General features: G+C 44.9%; 2 protein-coding genes across 2 annotated transcripts; one reads left to right on the top strand and one right to left on the bottom strand.

Annotated features, from left to right (window-relative positions):
* Nucleotides 1–531: 531 nt before the first annotated feature.
* Nucleotides 532–2226, top strand: LOC307247685 (frizzled-5-like; the record flags this gene model as incomplete). Its single annotated transcript, XM_080023808.1, has 1 exon — nt 532–2226. Exon 1 carries the CDS (start codon nt 598–600, stop codon nt 2224–2226), a length of 1629 nt encoding a protein of 542 aa, XP_079879934.1. The 5' UTR covers nt 532–597.
* A 976-nt stretch (nt 2227–3202) lies between these two features.
* LOC307244084 (cyclin-Y-like protein 1) lies at nt 3203–15417 on the bottom strand. The gene is made up of 10 exons (XM_080019104.1): nt 15197–15417; nt 12028–12102; nt 11845–11879; nt 11666–11766; nt 10680–10715; nt 9682–9733; nt 9315–9434; nt 9025–9191; nt 6139–6301; nt 3203–5884 (listed from the first exon to the last, which is right to left on the bottom strand). The coding sequence occupies exons 1-10, from the start codon at nt 15354–15356 to the stop codon at nt 5768–5770; spliced, it is 1026 nt and encodes a 341-aa protein (XP_079875230.1). The 5' UTR covers nt 15357–15417; the 3' UTR covers nt 3203–5767.
* Between the last annotated feature and the right edge of the window lie 1763 nt (nt 15418–17180).

The following is a 17180-nucleotide window of genomic DNA, read 5'->3' on the forward strand; positions in this document are numbered from 1 at the left end:
ACGGAAATGCAGTTGAACACGTAGAGGCAGAACAAAAGACCCTGAATGAGCTCCTTCTTAAGCAAATGGAACTGGGTGATGGTCTCGGCGGAGGTGGGGCAGGGGTCCTGAGTGGGTGGCTGGGGGTGGCCTGGGAGCGTTTTCAGTTTGCTGCCGAGCTGGAGGGAGAAGGAGCTCCCCCGTTGCTGGGAAACAGTTTTGATGTTCTCCTATTAAGCATTTAACAGTGGCTGCTACGTGGAAGGAAATGTCTCGGAGCATCGGGTGAGATCGGGATTTATTTGGTTCGGATTCCCCAGGTGATGGACCTGGACCTCCCGCGTCTCTGCTGCGGTGCCGAGAGCGCACCGGGAACCACCGTTTGAGCCTCCTGGTAGGTTTCAAACCCCTACGTTTTAGCGGGGAGCAGATTTAAAGCCTCGGTGTCTTCCAACTCGAGTGACTTTTCTCTTGTGCCCCCTTCCACCACAGGTTGGAGCAGACATCTGGATGGAGACCCCCGCCCTCCCCACGCTGCTGCTGTCCCTGCTCCTGCTGCGTCCTCTCGGGGTGGAACCCGCGTCCAAGGACCTGAAGTGCGAACCCATCACGGTGCCCATGTGCCGCGGCATCGGCTACAACCTCACCTACATGCCCAACCAGTTCAACCACTACACCCAGGACGAGGTGGGCCTGGAGGTGCACCAGTTCTGGCCCCTGGTGCGGATCCACTGCTCCCCGGACCTGCTCTTCTTCCTGTGCAGCATGTACACCCCCATCTGCCTCCCGGACTACCGCAAGCCGCTGCTGCCGTGCCGCGCGGTGTGCGAGCGGGCCAAGCGGGGCTGCTCCCCCCTCATGAGCCAGTACGGCTTCGAGTGGCCGGAGAGGATGAGCTGCGAGCGGCTCCCGGGGCTGGGCGACACGCAGCGGCTCTGCATGGACCGCAACAGCAGCGAGGTCACCACCCTGTCGCCTGCAGTACCCAAACCCACCGCCAGGAGTCTCCACAACCCTGTGCAGCGCCGGCCTCCCCTGCCTCACCCCAACCCCCAGCCCCGGGACTGTCACCTGGAGTGCCACTGCCGCCACCCCTTGGTGCCGATCCAGGGAGAGCCCCACCGAGTGCACACCGGGCCGGTGCCAAACTGTGCCCTGCCGTGCCACCAGCCCCACTTCACCCAGAACCAGAACGCCTTCACCAGCCTATGGCTGGGCCTATGGGCGGGACTCTGCTTCCTCTCCACCTTCACCACTGTGGCCACCTTCCTCATAGACCGAGAGCGCTTCAAGTACCCGGAGCTGCCCATCATCTACCTGGCCGCCTGCTCCCTGTGCGTAGCCCTAGGCTACCTGGTCCGGCTGGTTGCGGGCCACGAGAGGGTGGCCTGCTCTGAGGACCAGCAGCACGTCCTGTACGACACCTCAGGGCCGGCGCTGTGCACGTTGGTCTTCCTGCTGGTCTACTTCTTTGGCATGGCCGGCGCCATCTGGTGGGTGGTGCTCTCCTTCACCTGGTTCCTGGCGGCGGGGCTCAAGTGGAGCAGCGAGGCCATCGCAAGCTACTCCCAGTACTACCACCTGGCGGCCTGGGTCATCCCCAGTGGCAAGACCATCGCAGTCCTGGCCCTCAGCTCTGTAGACGGAGACGCAGTGGCCGGCATCTGCTACGTGGGGAACCAGAATGTGGAAAGCCTGCGAGGCTTCGTGCTGGCCCCTCTGGTGGTCTACCTCCTGACCGGGTCGGTCTTCCTGCTGGCAGGGTTCGTGTCCTTGTTCCGGATCCGGAGCGTTATCAAGCAGGGGGGCACCAAGACGGACAAGCTGGAGAGGCTGATGGTGCGGCTAGGGCTGTTCACCGTGCTCTACATGGTGCCGGCAGTGGCCGTGGTGGGCTGCCTGGTCTATGAGCAGCACTTCCGGGCTCAGTGGGACCGGGCACTGGCCTGCTCCTGCCAGACCCAGCGCCACCGGCTGGGCTCGGGTATGGGGGCGCGACCCAACCACACCGTCTTCATGCTCAAGTACTTCATGAGCCTGGCCGTGGGGGTGACGCCCGGGGTGTGGGTCCTGTCGGGGAAGACCCTGGAGGCCTGGTTCGGTGTCCTGGAGCGCTGGTGCTGCTGCTGGGGCCAGCAGGCGGCCAGCGGGTCCACCTACAGTGAAGCCAGCTCTGCCCTCACCAGCCAGACAGGGGTCACCCCCTCTCCGCTAGACCACAAGTCAGCGTCCCACCCCTCGCTGTGAATAAGGCCATGCACCCAGGGACCCGGGGTGGAGTATTTATTTATTATTGAAAAAAAAGGGATTTAAGTGACTCAGAAAGGTCTTCCTCAGTATTTAGTAATGTACAAACTAGTTTCAACGACTATAAGTTAACTAAGTAAACCTTCAGGTCTGTTGATCGATATGCACCATTATGGAGGATGATGTTAGAGGCCTTAAAGGGGTCTTGATTCGGTCTTGGTCCATTGGCCCCTTGGTGGATCGTTGTTCTTTGTAGATGTTGTGTTTTATTTTGGTATTTTGAATATTCGCTCTCTGGATGGACGCTCAACGTTTTCCACGTCCAATCTTGACAAAAGTATAGCTGGACGAAAATTTACCTGCATATTAATTCTATATCCAATGTTATTATGGTCTACACGGTCATATTATACTTTAGGACATATGTCCTGATAACCAATTTAGACTTAAAATTAATATCTTAATTTTATGACAATACAATTCCACTGAAAGACAATAGTAATAGTGATGTATTGTTGAGTCCTACAGCCTTGCTGGGGACGATAAGAAGTTTAATTTTTCTTATGTGTATATATTTTTTGTTTTAGAAAGGAAAAATGCCATTTCAACTCCCAAAACTGTAGTAGCTTCAGATTTGTGTGCCCCCTGGTGGTGATTGTGTGTACCTACCATAGCACTTAATATTCTTAGACCATTTTGGTACAATTTGTCAGAAAGAGGGTTTGGGATGGGACTGATGTGTTGAAAATATACAATAAAGGTCTTTTTTTTTTTTCTTCAAGATTCTGTGACATTTGATGCCATTTCCTACTCTTCGGCAACAGCAAGCTATTTTTTTCGAAATGGTGAAATTTCCCCAAATTGTAGGTTTGAAATGATGTAGGATAGTACTTAAAAGACTTTGTAATTTGATTCCAGACAAGTGCTGTTGACACATACAGAAAATAAGACACATCAGCCAATGATCGCAACAGTGTTGGTTTAAAATTTGGTTTAATCTCGATAAAGCCTAAATGTACAATCAGAACATGGTCACATTTCCTCATGGTAAACCGTAAAACATCAAACACCCCGACATGCTGAGTGTTTGGATTAATTTTGGACGTGAAGGAAAATGTTGCAATCCGGGCGTTCCCAAACATAAAAAAATATATAAAATAAACACCACACACACAACTCATTCAGTTTGAACTTTGCTGAAAAAAAGTGCAAACCTTGTGAGAAATAAACGTGGGCCCCCAGAGGTGCTTGAAGGAATTGCAATGGGCCCAAAGAAAAATCTATTTTTGTTATGGTTTGAACGATTTTCCCTTACTTTTTTTTTTTTTTTTTTTAAATTTTAAAGTAATATCCTTCACACACACACACACACACACACACGCACGAAAATAATTAAAACCATACAACATTTCGAGGAGCCATTGTAATTCCTTCAATATCAATTCATAATATATAATTCCTTATCAATAATTTCTGTAAAAAAAAACAAACAAACCCAGAAACAATCCTTGCTGTTCCCTCGCTGACCTATAGGGGCCAGCACACTCCAATCTGGGAACCCCTGGTATAATCAATTCACCTGCCAGCGCTTTTGACACAAAGCATGGTGGGTGTTCCCCATCCCTCCTTCCACCAAACTGTAGTGCAAGTGACAGAACCTTATTTTGCATTTAATTAGTTTACTTCTTTGAATACAGCGACAGGAAGTATCTTTTTCTTCCGTTCCATAAAACCTTGTACATGTCTATAGGAGCCTACACAGTAAGCAAAGGAAACAGTCTAGAAATACACAGTCCATGTTTGGAGCTAAATACACTTTACTTTATCCCAGTTAAATACAGTCGATCTCTTCGCGGAGTCGAGGAGCATCAGTCTGAAACCAGACAGTCGCCTTTTTTAAATTTATTTTTTATATAAAAACATGAAAAGTAACTTTAAACTGAAACTCAGGTTTCGGGGGTAAAACGTCTTTCAGTCGTCAGATGAGAATATCGATATCATTTCGTCCCTGTGTGTCCCAGTGCAGAGAGCGACGGGCTGTGTGCTAACTGTTAGCTCAATGCATGACTGCAGATGGGATCAACTAGCCTAGCTCCAGGCTCACCGCCAAAAAATAAAAATAAAAACAAAAAAAAAAAAAAGTTGGAGTACCGCTTTAAAAGAAAATACAGAATAACAGGACAAAACAAAATGGAACGAAACAGAGGAAGTGAAGCTGACAAAAAGTATTTGGAAATTGATCTTACGATGCGATTCAACCCGATATTGATGAGTCGGCTCATGATATGATTCAGATTTCCGATAGATGGACATTTTATACATAATGAGAATCGCTGCCAACTTTTCAGTTTCACCATGATTAAACAATATTCAAAATGTTGAACTAAAAAGAAAAAGGATAGAATTGAATCGTATCGGGGTATCGATTTGTTTTCAACCGAGCTCTAGTATTTTAGTGATACCGATATTTTTTTTTTCCGGATTCCTCCGAGTCTGGATCGGACCCTGGATTCAGCGTGCAGGTCAAAGTTCAGAAGGTCAGAGGTCACCGAAAACACTTTGTAACATCTCTGTTGCCACTCGTTTAATACTGACTTAATGCCACAGGTTTTCAGGAGCATTTACCACTTATAGACAATTACGAATAAAGTGAAATAAATTATTATTCATGCTTTATTTTGGGGAAAAAAATCTTTGTCGCAGGGGGTGTGAATAAAAAAAAAAAGGACAAACAAACAAAAAAAACCATGATCATGTTTTTTAACTATCATAATATTTGTGAAACCGCGATTGGAGGTCTGTGCTCTTGCAGGTTAATGAAGTTGGAATCAAGGTTGTGAAATGACAGTTTGTTCCAACTGTTCCGACGTCTCAGCTATAACTAGAAGTGTTTCATTTTTACAAATTAAGTTTCACTTTACGATCCAGATTCAATCTTAATATCTCAGCTAAATTGCGACTCATTCAGCTGTATCCGTACCATTTGCGCACGTGTATGAAAACGTGTCAACTTGTTTATAACGGAAATATTTCTTATTTTCTTAAACAACTTCTTTCCTTTTCCCCCAAATCCTCCTTCAAACCGGATTGGACCCAGTCATCAGGCCGAATCCAGTCATACTACCAACTTATATGTCATTCTGACCATATTCAAAATTCAGGTCCAGAAAGTAAAAAAATTCCACTTTGCGATTTGTGAGTCGACCGCGCGGACTGAGCTCATTTGCATCAAAGCAGAGTTATAGCGAAAGGGATTTTTTTACTTTCTGGACCTGACAAGCGAACGCTGAAGCTAAAAGTAAACACTGACGCCATGGGATGCTGCCGATTCAGGAAAGACGCTGCTGGACTCGTCGCCTCCGTCAGCTGGGCTCCAACTGAACTGTCCTCCTCCGCCCAGAGGAGCCGGCACCTCCGCCACCCGGAGGAGAGGAGCCGGGGCCTCCGCCCAGAAGAGGAGCTCGGACCATTTCCATGGAGTCGGACCCCCACCCGGAGCTCAGATCCCCACCCAGAGGAGCCCGGACCTCGGCGATTGGCGTTACGACAGCACCGCGTGGGAGTTCCTGACACCGAGCAGGTTGTCCGCGCTGAGCGACCTCCTCATGTTGGACTTGCTCAGGTCCTTGTATTTGTCCTCACACAGCCTGGAGATGGCCTGGAGGCAATTGGGAAACAGGTTCAAGGAATTAAGATTAACTTTGATATTGATGATTTGGTGATCATCAATTTTGCAAGTGGAAATATGAAATGTCAAATATGAAATCCATTTTTGCATATGTCAAATATGAAACATGTAAAATAGACAATCGGACTAAAACTACAGTTTTTCAGATATTCAGCCGTGGCGCCATGAGACTTGGTTTCACATGTGATCACTCGCTGCCAGGACAGCAGGGACGTCAGTGCTACCTCCAGCTTCTGGGCTCTCTTGTTGCTGAGCGGCTCCAGGGGGAAGTTGAGGTTGTTGTCGTCGGCCAGCGAGCGCAGGTCGAAGTAGTACTTGGCGTAGACGCTGGCGGGGACGTTGATGTTGAACTGCAGCAGCTCCAGAAAGTGACGCTCCATCTCGTTCCTGACACAGAGAGAGAGAGAGAGAGAGGTAGACAGAGACAGAGACAGGGATAGAGATAGAGACAGACAGAGATAGAGGCAGACAGACAGGGATAGTGATAGAGAGACAGACAGAGATAGAGACGGAGACAGAGACAGAGACACAGAGAGACAGACAGAGACAAGGATAGAGACAGAGACAGACAGAGACAGAGAGACAGGGATAGAGATAGACAGAGAGACAGGGATAGACAGAGATAGAGACGGACAGAGATAGAGGCAGACAGACAGGGATAGTGATAGAGACAGAGAGACAGAGAGAGACAGAGACACAGAGAGACAGACAGAGACAGGGATAGAGACAGAGATAGAGACAGAGACAGACAGGGATAGAGATAGACAAAGACAGATAGATATAGAGACAGACAGAGATAGAGACCGAGACAGACAGAGACAGGGATAGAGATAGAGACAGACAGGGATAGAGGCAGGCAGACAGAGACAGGGATAGAGATAGAGACAGACAGAGATAGAGGCAGACAGACAGGGATAGAGACAGAGAAAGAGACAGACAGAGATAGAGACAGACAGAGAGAGAGATAGAGACAGACAGAGACAGACAGAGATAGAGACAGACAGAGAGAGATAGAGACAGACAGAGACAGACAGAGAAAGAGACAGACAGAGAGAGAGATAGAGACAGAGACAGACAGACACCGACAGATAGAGACAGAGATAGAGACAGACAGATAAAGAGATAGGGACAGAGAGATATAGAGATAGGGACAGACAGATATAGAGATAGGGACAGACAGATATAGAGATAGGGACAGACAGATATAGAGATAGGGACAGACAGATATAGCAATATAGAGACAGAGACAAATGTGAAGATCATATTAATTTTGAGTTTATATCCAAGATTGGAGAAATCAAATTGTCTCATCATTTAGTCTCATTGGTATATATGCTGTGCCTCACTAACAAATACATGTACATGATACACGTGATACATGTACATGATACACGTGATACATGTACATGATACACGTGATACATGTACATGATACACGTGATCTAATCACACGCATGTGACAGGACAGCTGCAGATACAGCTGCTGCAATTTCCAGTTCACACAGTAGTGAGATTTCGGAGTTTGACACACTGTGTTTATTATTGTTCATTATTCACCGTGGAACAATAACATGAAACTGTCCCTGAGTTCCAATAAAATAGAAGATGGGACTGTCACCAAGTTGCAGTATAATTCAACCTCTAATGCACCGACTAACTTTTAATAGGACACAACATATTCAAACTTCAAATGAAAGTCTCTTTCACTTTGAAATGCAAATATACATTTCTAGAATATTGATATAGTACTTGCCATTACAAAATAAACTGCAATCATTGCAAAAAAAAATAAAATTAATAATAAAAATAATAAATTGCCAACTCTTCTCACTCACCATGCGTTAAACAAACGGAATTAAATGGAACGATCCTTTAACTGAGTGATTCGTCAAGAACCGAGTCTCAATAAAAGAGTCAAACCGTTCCTCACGAGGGGAGCTTGTGCCCGGGAACAACCAGAGCAGACGCTGTAGCGACAGCGACAGACACCCAGTCTGTACAACTTTGGATTATTGTCAGACGATAAATAAATAATTTATAGAATCTTCTCCGTTGACCTTGTTTGCGGGTACAAGAGTGATGTATCAGGCGTGTCAGTTTGACCGGCATAGATCGATCGGTGCATCTTCTTGCCAGTGTTTTACATGTTAACATTACGGTCACATCTTGATGCTTGATTATGACTCCCCCACTTCCCATTTTACCTCAGCTGTGTGATGTGACACCTCGGTGGATAATAAAGTACCGCTGCGTATAAGTACAGAAAATGTGATCAGGTTGGCAGGTCTGCAGTCGGGGAGTCACCAATCTGATTAGAAATCAAAAATCAATCGAAATGAGCGTTTCGATTTCAAACTTTGAAATCACAAGCTGGTTCGAGGTTCTCCCAGTATTCTAGTGGGTAATAATGTCCGACGTGGTCGCCATATTGGGGATCGTCAGGAGGGTTCGATCCCCAGCTCCTCCTGGTAGTGCGCTGATGTGTCCTTGAGCAAGACACTTAACCCCCTAACTGCTCCCTGGGCGTCGCTATACGGCAGCCCACTGCTCCTAGATACACTAGGATGGTAAAATGCAGAGAAATACATTTCGTTGCCTACTTGTACTCTGTGCAATGACAATTTGTTGAATCTAATCGAATAAAAAAAAAAACCCCAAAAAATATTTTGTAAATTTGTTTGTAAATAAAAAATATATATATTATAAAATATTTCCAATTGATTCTGTGAAAATGTAAAATGCACAGTATCAGCATATCATAAATGTGATATATATTATATAATCACACTTAATCTGGACTCGTTTTCTTGGAAAATTCCAGTGTTTACTGCAAAAAAAAAACCTTCAAGTTTTGAGAAAAGACGTTGCAGAATCAACCGTCTTTGTTTCGCAACAATTCCCCTCTGAAAAAACTTCAATGCAAAGTCCAGGAGGAACTGACCATTTGTATGTTTGTACTGGCGCTTTGGGGGGAGGGGTTCCGCAGAAGCCAGTCTGGCCCAGCCCTCCGCAGCCTTGCACTGCGCTAACACGGTTGGCACGTTCGTTTACCTTGTCGTCCGACCGGGTAAAGACGGGCAAAGAGCCGAAAATAAAGCAGTGCGTCTCACATGTCCTCCACGGAGACGTCCTTGAGGATCTGGCAGTAGTCCACGTTCCACACGGCCTGGTCGTCCCACACCTTGGAGGCCAGCAGCACGGCACCCAGCACGATGCGCTTCCAGTTGCAGGGGCAGATGTCCAGCTCGGCGTAGGTCAGCAGCCGCTCCAGGTAGACCTGCCAGCAGCGGCGTACACATCACACACGTATCGACTACACGCAGACATACAGACTTCCCTTGCTGGAATGAGACACTTAAGTCATTCATCTGATTATATTAGCTGTAAAGTCATTGATCACCAGCGTGACGATGGCGCACTCGGCCGTCAGCTGCGCGGAGCTGAACAGAGTTCTGACGAAACGGTAAATCAGCTTGTGTTCGGGATCCACCACCGAGTAGTCGTCTGGAACCTTGTCCCTCTGAGACAGAGAGAGAGAGAGAGAGACGGAGGCAGTGAGAGCGACACACACACACACACACACACACACACACACACACACACACACACACACACACACACACACACACACACACACACACACACACACACACACACACACACACACACACACACACACTAACTATTAAAAACTGCTAACATTTAACAATACGTACATATCTCTTTTGTGTTCATTTTGTTCATTAGAGTGGAGTTGAGATTCTCACCGTCAGTGGATGTTTCTTCTCATCAAATATGTCCAGAGAGCGGTTTGAGTCTCTGAAGGACACACACGAACAAGCAAAGAAACAATCAACAACAACAAAAACACCATCCCTCACCACGCTGGGTAACAGGAAGCCAGTCAGGTGTGTGGGTGGGGGTCTTTGGAAAACCCCCAAAAATGTCCCAAACTGTATTTAGATTGTCTTTGATAATAAAAGTGAATGTACTTTAAATGAAGCCTCGTCTTCTTCAGGGAGTTCCAGAATAAAATGGACGGTTGCTTTTATTTATTCGACATTATCACATTATCACCCGGTGGACGGAATACAATGGACGGTTGCTTTTTTTTTTTATTCGACATTATCACATTATCACTCGGTGGACGGAATAAAATGGACGGTTGCTTTTTTTTTTATTCAACATTATCACATTATCGCTCAGTGGACGGAATAAAATGGACGGTTGCTTTTTTTTAATTCGACATTATCACATTATCGCTCAGTGGACGGAATAAAATGGGACGGTTGCTTTTTTTTTTTTTATTCGACATTATCACATTATCGCTCGGTGGAATCCTGGAGCATGGCCACCGGGAAGCCACTTCTCCACCTGGTTTCACCTCAATCATTTCAAATATTCCATCCCAAGTGTATTCTTTTATTTACTGAGTATCATGTGCTATCATGTGATAAGCAGGATAATGTGCCAGACGGTCACTAGCACTAAACAACATCTTTCACAAAGATAAAAGACACCACCTGATCAGCCAGGGTCAGAGGTCAGGGGTTATTTTACGATAGTGACCTGGCTGTAGGTTCTCTCTCTTATCTGTCGCACACTCAACTAGAAAATTGCTGTGTCAAACATTTCAAACTTTGTACTAAATACTAGATACATATACACTTAATACTACAAACTGTGTGCCCACTGTGGTTGCTGTGTTCAAAGGCACGGCGCTCAGTTATATTTCAGCGGTTGGGGGGCTCAGGGTGTTTCCTACCTGTTCTTTATGTGGTAGTAGATCGCCAAGGTGACGCTGAAAAGACACAAACGAAGAAGTGAACGCTGGAGGATTTTCTGGAACGTTGAGAAGAAAGACGCTTCCTTCAGGAAGAAAGATGCTTCCTTCATAAAGAAAGACGCTTCCTTCATAAAGAAAGATGTTTCCTTCATAAAGAAAGAGGCTTCCTTCAGGAAGAAAGAGGCTTCCTCCAGGAAGAAAGACGCTTCCTTCAGGAAGAAAGACGCTCCCTTCAGGAAGAAAGACGCTCCCTTCAGGAAGAAAGAGGCTTCCTTCAGGAAGAAAGAGGCTTCCTCCAGAAAGAAGGATGTTTCCTTCAAGAATAAAGACGCTTCCTTTGAGAAGAAAGACGCTTCCTTCAGGAAGAAAGAGCCTTCCTCCAGAAAGAAGGATGTTTCCTTCAGGAAGAAAGACGCTTCCTTTGAGAAGAAAGACGCTTCCTTCAGAAAGAAAGAAAGACGTTTCCTTCAGGAAGAAAGACGTTTCCTCCAGGAAGAAAGAGGCTTCCTCCAGGAAGAAAGAGGCTTCCTCCAGGAAGAAAGAGGCTTCCTTCAGAAAGAAAGAAAGATGTTTCCTTCAGGAAGAAAGACGCTTCCTCCAGGAAGAAAGAGGCTTCCTTCAGAAAGAAAGAAAGATGTTTCCTTCAGGAAGAAAGACGCTTCCTTCAGGAAGAAAGAGGCTTCCTTCAGGAAGAAAGAGGCTTCCTTCGAGAAGAAAGACGCTTCCTTCGAGAAGAAAGAAGCTTCCTTCGAGAAGAAAGACATTTCCTTCACAAAGAAAGACGTTTCCTTCACAAAGAAAGACGCTTCCTTCAGGAAGAAAGACGCTTCCTTCAGGAAGAAAGACGCTTCCTTCACGAAGAAAGACGCTTCCTTCACGAAGAAAGACGCTTCCTTCGAGAACAAAGACGCTTCCTTCGAGAACAAAGACGCTTCCTTCAAGAAGAACTCCTCCATGGACCTCACCACTTGACGGTGCTCTTCAGGTTGGGCTGGCTGACCGTGCTGTCGTCCAGGAAGATGGTGGAGCAGGAGCTGTACTTCTTGGTCAGGAGTCCAGGAGACATCTGGGGGAGCAGGGCGTGGTTAAAGGCACGGCTCAATGAAGCTTAGACGTTATCAAAATCCAGTGCTTTGGTGCTTACATGATTCAGATAGTTGCTTCTCCGTTTCTCCCGCACTGCAGAAGGTTGGAAACAGGAGCGCAGCGTCAGACCAATGAGATTCAGAGCCAGGCTATTCCCCTAAGTTCACAGCGGCTGAGCTAGTTGAACCCCTCTGCAGCCTTGCATTGAGCCAACCCAGTGAGCATGCATCGCAACACCTACCGTCCGTCTGGGACTTGTTCAGGAACAAGGTGCTGGCTCGGGGATGGTCTGACGGGTTCGCCTCCTGCGCCAGCTCTGCAGGAAGGAAACATCGAGATCAGTCAAATCAATCAAAGTGTCAAGGTTATTTTTCCTTTTGAAGAAAAATCTGGATAGCGACATCGGGCTGTCACGCTCAGGACAATTTCTGTTGCAGGAATGCGTCCTAAAACCCGAAAATGAGTTAGCATTTTTGTACTTTCAGTTCCCTCGTCTGACTTTCAATGCTTTTTTTAGGTTTTTTTTATGGTTTTTTTTGGTCAGACACCTGAAATAAGGTCTGCGGTAAACACGAGCTTAGGAGATTTTCACGTTTTGGTCTACGTCAGTAAATACACCGCTCATGAATTTTGAAGCTTTTGCGTGTCTTAAAAAGTGGCTTAATATTAATATTAGGCGTCCACCCCGCAGGGATGTTATTTATATTGTTCGGATTTTTATTATTATGCTCAGAATTTTTCAGGCTAAAAGTGTCCGGAAGAGAACGACTGCTGGAGCTACGGACGCGGCTGAAGTGTTGTTAGAACCGGGAGGTCGCCGACATCTCTTGGTTCGTGTTTCCTCTAAATTGAGCCACATACGGAGCAGAAAATTGTGAAAAAAAATAAAATAAAACGATTAAATTTAACCGAAAGTAGCCAAACTTTCGTGCTTCACCGATCACGCCAACATTTCGAAAACTTTCGATGGGACGAGGAATGGAACGAGAGTAAAAAGCTTTGTGACATCATCATCCAATTTGCTATTAATGTGCAGGTATTCGGATCTAATCCCGTGTTAGATGCGATGCGCTAGATGCGCTGTTGTTTTTCCTCCCTGCTTTGCGGGATCCGAGACGTCCGAGCATTCAAACTGTGTGAATCCATGATGCATTTCACGTACTCTGAAACTAAGCTGAAAAGTAGCATCCGGATCATTTTAAATAATCACAGAAAAACGTCAACCCTTTTTCGGGTGTCATGGAATCGGAACTCATCGGAAAAGCCTGGACACGAAAAATATAATCCACAGAAAGACGTCAATAAGTAATTTCCCCGGGCGCCGCCCTTGGTTCAATTCCTGCCTGGGGCGCTGTTGGCACCAAGCTCCGGTGGGTTATCTCTTGATTAGGGTCCTTTCTGTGTGGAGTTTGCATGTTCTCCCCGTGCTCCCATGGGGTTTCCTCCTTGTAACATCAGTAAGGACCCCCACCAAAAACATGCACAACATCGTTGTCTGACCAGCGATGGACACCTGTAATTGGTCCGAGGGCACGTTGCTGTATGTTGCCCACTGTCCCCCGGAGGAAGGACAAGCCAGGATGGGTTTAAAAAAAACAAACAAACAAAAAAAAAAAAAGAATATAAGTTTCACCAGCCACCATTTGAAAACGCATGTGTGTGGTGGTCGCCGTCGCCACATGAGAGGTTGTGGTGTGACGAATAAAGAAGCTTCATATCTAACGGAGCCTGTGTATTTCTGCCTGCAGCAATATTTATTCGGGGTCCGTTGGGATAGTCACGTATTGTTAGAATTTTTATTATACCCAGAATTTTTGGGCAAAGGGAGAAAGCCAAAAGTATCCAGAACTAAAGATACAGACATAATTGAGTGTTTTTAGAGCTGAGAGGTCTCAGACATGTCTAGCTCAAGTTTTTTCCAAACCAATCTATCAATACATACTTAATAAATGACTTAAGTCTTACAGGATAAAAAATGTAAATGGTGGTGAAAAAACTGAGAATCAGCCGCTAAATATCATTATTATTTTCTTTATTTACTCACCAATTATCTCTTCCAAATAATCCGGCCACATAACTATTCATTCATGAAATGAAATCACACAGATCAGAATCCTCCTTAACCCAGGAATATGCACCAACATCACTGGTTTGTAAGAGTGCCATTTAACACTTTAAGGGACGTGAAACACCATTTGTCTCTCCAAATTGAGAGGATTGTAGGAGCCAGTCAGAAATGCTACCGTGCTGCCCTCAGGCGAAAAAATAAAATAGAAATAGCAAATTTAGATATTATTTATAATTTATGGACCAGCATTTGAGCACTAGTACAAATATATACAAGCTGGTGTTTTTTTGGTGAAGTACAAATGTGTACAGTCAGTACCTGATGTTTGTAATTATTTATTGTTTATAGATCTGCCATGAAGAGTAAGGCCTTCAAGTTTCAAGGTCAAAATGATCAAATTGGCAATAGTATTATCTGACTTATTTCCGGTGTTGAAATAGATTATACAGCCTGTTCAAATATAGACATCCATGAAACACTGACTGCCTGAATCTACCATGGTACCCTCAAAGTGGTGGCCTGCTGGCAACAAACCTTTGCTCTTAAGATATCTCTGTTTTGGTGTTAAAGTAGCCCAGAGTATCCATCCATTATTCTAATAAGTGGTGGTATCAAGGGCTGGTGTGTTTGTATGTGCGTCGATGTGGCGAGGGTGGTGGAGTATCCGCAGGCTGGTTGGGGTGGCCTGGTCTGGGTAAAAAAGTTCAGGTCCATTTTTTAGTCCCAGACCGTCCCCTATTATTCACTATAATTTGTAGTCTTCATTTGTGAAGATCACCTTGTTGAACAAAACGTGTAAGTATCACAAACTTTTTCCACTGAGCTTATTTTCTGCAATAATCCAAAATCCAATGGAAAAATCCTATTGGCTTTTTGTCGAGGGAACCAGGGCGATGTTAATTTCCGGGTTGGCTGACAAAAATGTCACCTCTGCACGACCCTATTGTCATACAAATAATTCATTAACAATTTAATTGGATTTTTTGTTATATCATTGCATTAGCTTATGAATGTATACGAAAATGCTCCTGTAGGATTCAATCGCTTCATCTTCAGAATCAATGTAATATATACAGTATGCCGTATAATATAATTGTAATATATAAAATATAATTGTACAATACTTTTATGAAGTTATGTAATCATTCTTTCTCATTGATTTCAACCATTTTGACGACAGCTCAAATGAAATATGCCGATAGTCACGTATCAATTGAAAACTTGTATAATAAATATGTATAAAAAGTCACTGTATTGATATAGAATCGCACCGTGACCCTTTTGTAGGGAAATTTAATTGTGAGATTCTGGATAGTGAACCAGCATCTGGGCCTGGTTTTACCGTCGGGCAGCTCCCTGTCGCTGATGTGCTGCAGGTAGGTGCCGGTGTCCTCACTCAGGTCCTCGGCAGTGGTGATGGGACATTCCTCTAGCTCCAGCTCCCGGCGGCGGGGCTTGGGGCTCTCCCTGGGGGAGAGGCAGCAGGACACTGACCCTCCCATGGCAGGGTGGTGGGACTGTCTCTACTCCTCCTCCTTCTCCTCGCCCGACTCGCCCTCCTCCTCCTCCTCCTCCGGAACCTAGGACTGGGACCTGGGCTCGGTCAACATGGCATCGGGTTCACCTGAGGAGGACAGCCAGGGTGGGAGCTCCGTCTACCTGGATACATAGATAGATAGATAGATAGATAGATAGATAGATAGTGGATAGATATCCCCAGCGGGAAATCGCGATGTCACAGCAGCTCCCATCAAAATAGGCATCTAACTATAAAGGCATGCATCTCTGTCTGTTTGTCTGTCTGGGTGTATATATAAGTATGTCCTTCGATTATCTTGAAATGTTTAAATATTAATAAACTTTGCAAAAACAGCGAACAGGGAGCCAGTGGGGGGGCTTCAGGTTTCTGCGACTGAGTCACAAACACTGTCTTTCCCCGGTGTATATTGAATTTTAAGCGGCGGTTTCATCTTCCATTGTGGAGCGCAGGATTGAATCATTGAGGTATTTTTTTTAAAGTGTGCCATTAAAATGTCTGAGAAAGTCTTAAAATTTGCAACGGGCATGCACTAATAAGAATAAAAAATAGAAGCAAAAGAAAATGGTAATATGCATTAAAGCCCAAAAAATGAAGGAAATAAAAAAACGCAAATATTAAATAAACAGTAAACGTGTATATCACCCTAATCATAAATAAAAAAAACCTATACATTCACAAAAATCTATTAACAAGAAAAAATACACTACAAACCATCAAATCTTCTCAAAATACAATAAACCTAACAATTAACAATAACATTTGACCTCATAATGAACCAGAAGAACAAACAATGACGACAATGAACACGATTTTAGAAAAGACACAAGCAATCTCATGCCAACACATAAATACAAACGGAAAAATTGACATAAATCTGCCAAAATCAACCTACAAATGCGCAATAAAAAGAAACAAAAACGTCAATTGACTTACATAAACAGTATTAACAATGTAGAGTGTGCAAACGCTAATTCTAGAAAAATAAATATAGACATACTGGATATTTACCGCGGGTGAATGAATGACAGCTGAGGTTTCCTTGGCGTGGGCGCCGCATAGTATCCCCGCAGCGTCTCGCAGAAAGAGCATGTGTCGATGTGCTCAGTATCGATCAGGGATTTCTCATCGATAATCGACTAATATCGCGGCGTTTGGATCAATATCGCGGTAATGTCGCCTCGCACTTTGCTGGTGCGCTAGCTTTAGCGCGCTAGCCCCAATCCCCTCACTTCACCCCACTCCGCGCCACTCCACGGCTTGCGCCGCTTCTCTTATCTGTCAGGCGTCGGCCTGCACATGTTTCACTTCCTGCGCTGCCCTGCCGGGTGCACCATGTCGGGGTTGGATCCGGAACGACGGGATAAAGTTATGGCCGGTGTTGTTGTAGAGGACGGCTCCCGTCGCAGGAGACCGCTGCTGTGGTAGCTGTCAAGCTCACCGGATGTGCAGAAGCCATTTCCGCTTTGGAAGAGTAAAAGCCCTTCTTCTGAAGACCGAAAACAGAAATAATAATTGTGTGCGGGTGTGTGTGTGTGTATATATATATATATATATATATATATATATATTTTTTTTTTTGTAATTATTATTATTTGTTTTCATTTATTTATTTATTTATCTGTTTGTTTTCATCTTTCTTTTTATTTTTATTTTTTTTTACGCAACCTATTTATCAAGCTATTTATATCACCATTTTAAAAATGACGACGAACAAAAAAAAAAAAAAAAAGGGGGACGATTGAAACGGATCATTAATTATAGTGGTGATATGAGAAATGACTGATAT

This window comes from Zeus faber (genome assembly GCF_960531495.2).
Source record: "Zeus faber genome assembly, chromosome: 2".
NCBI classification, from domain to species: Eukaryota; Metazoa; Chordata; class Actinopteri; order Zeiformes; family Zeidae; genus Zeus; species Zeus faber.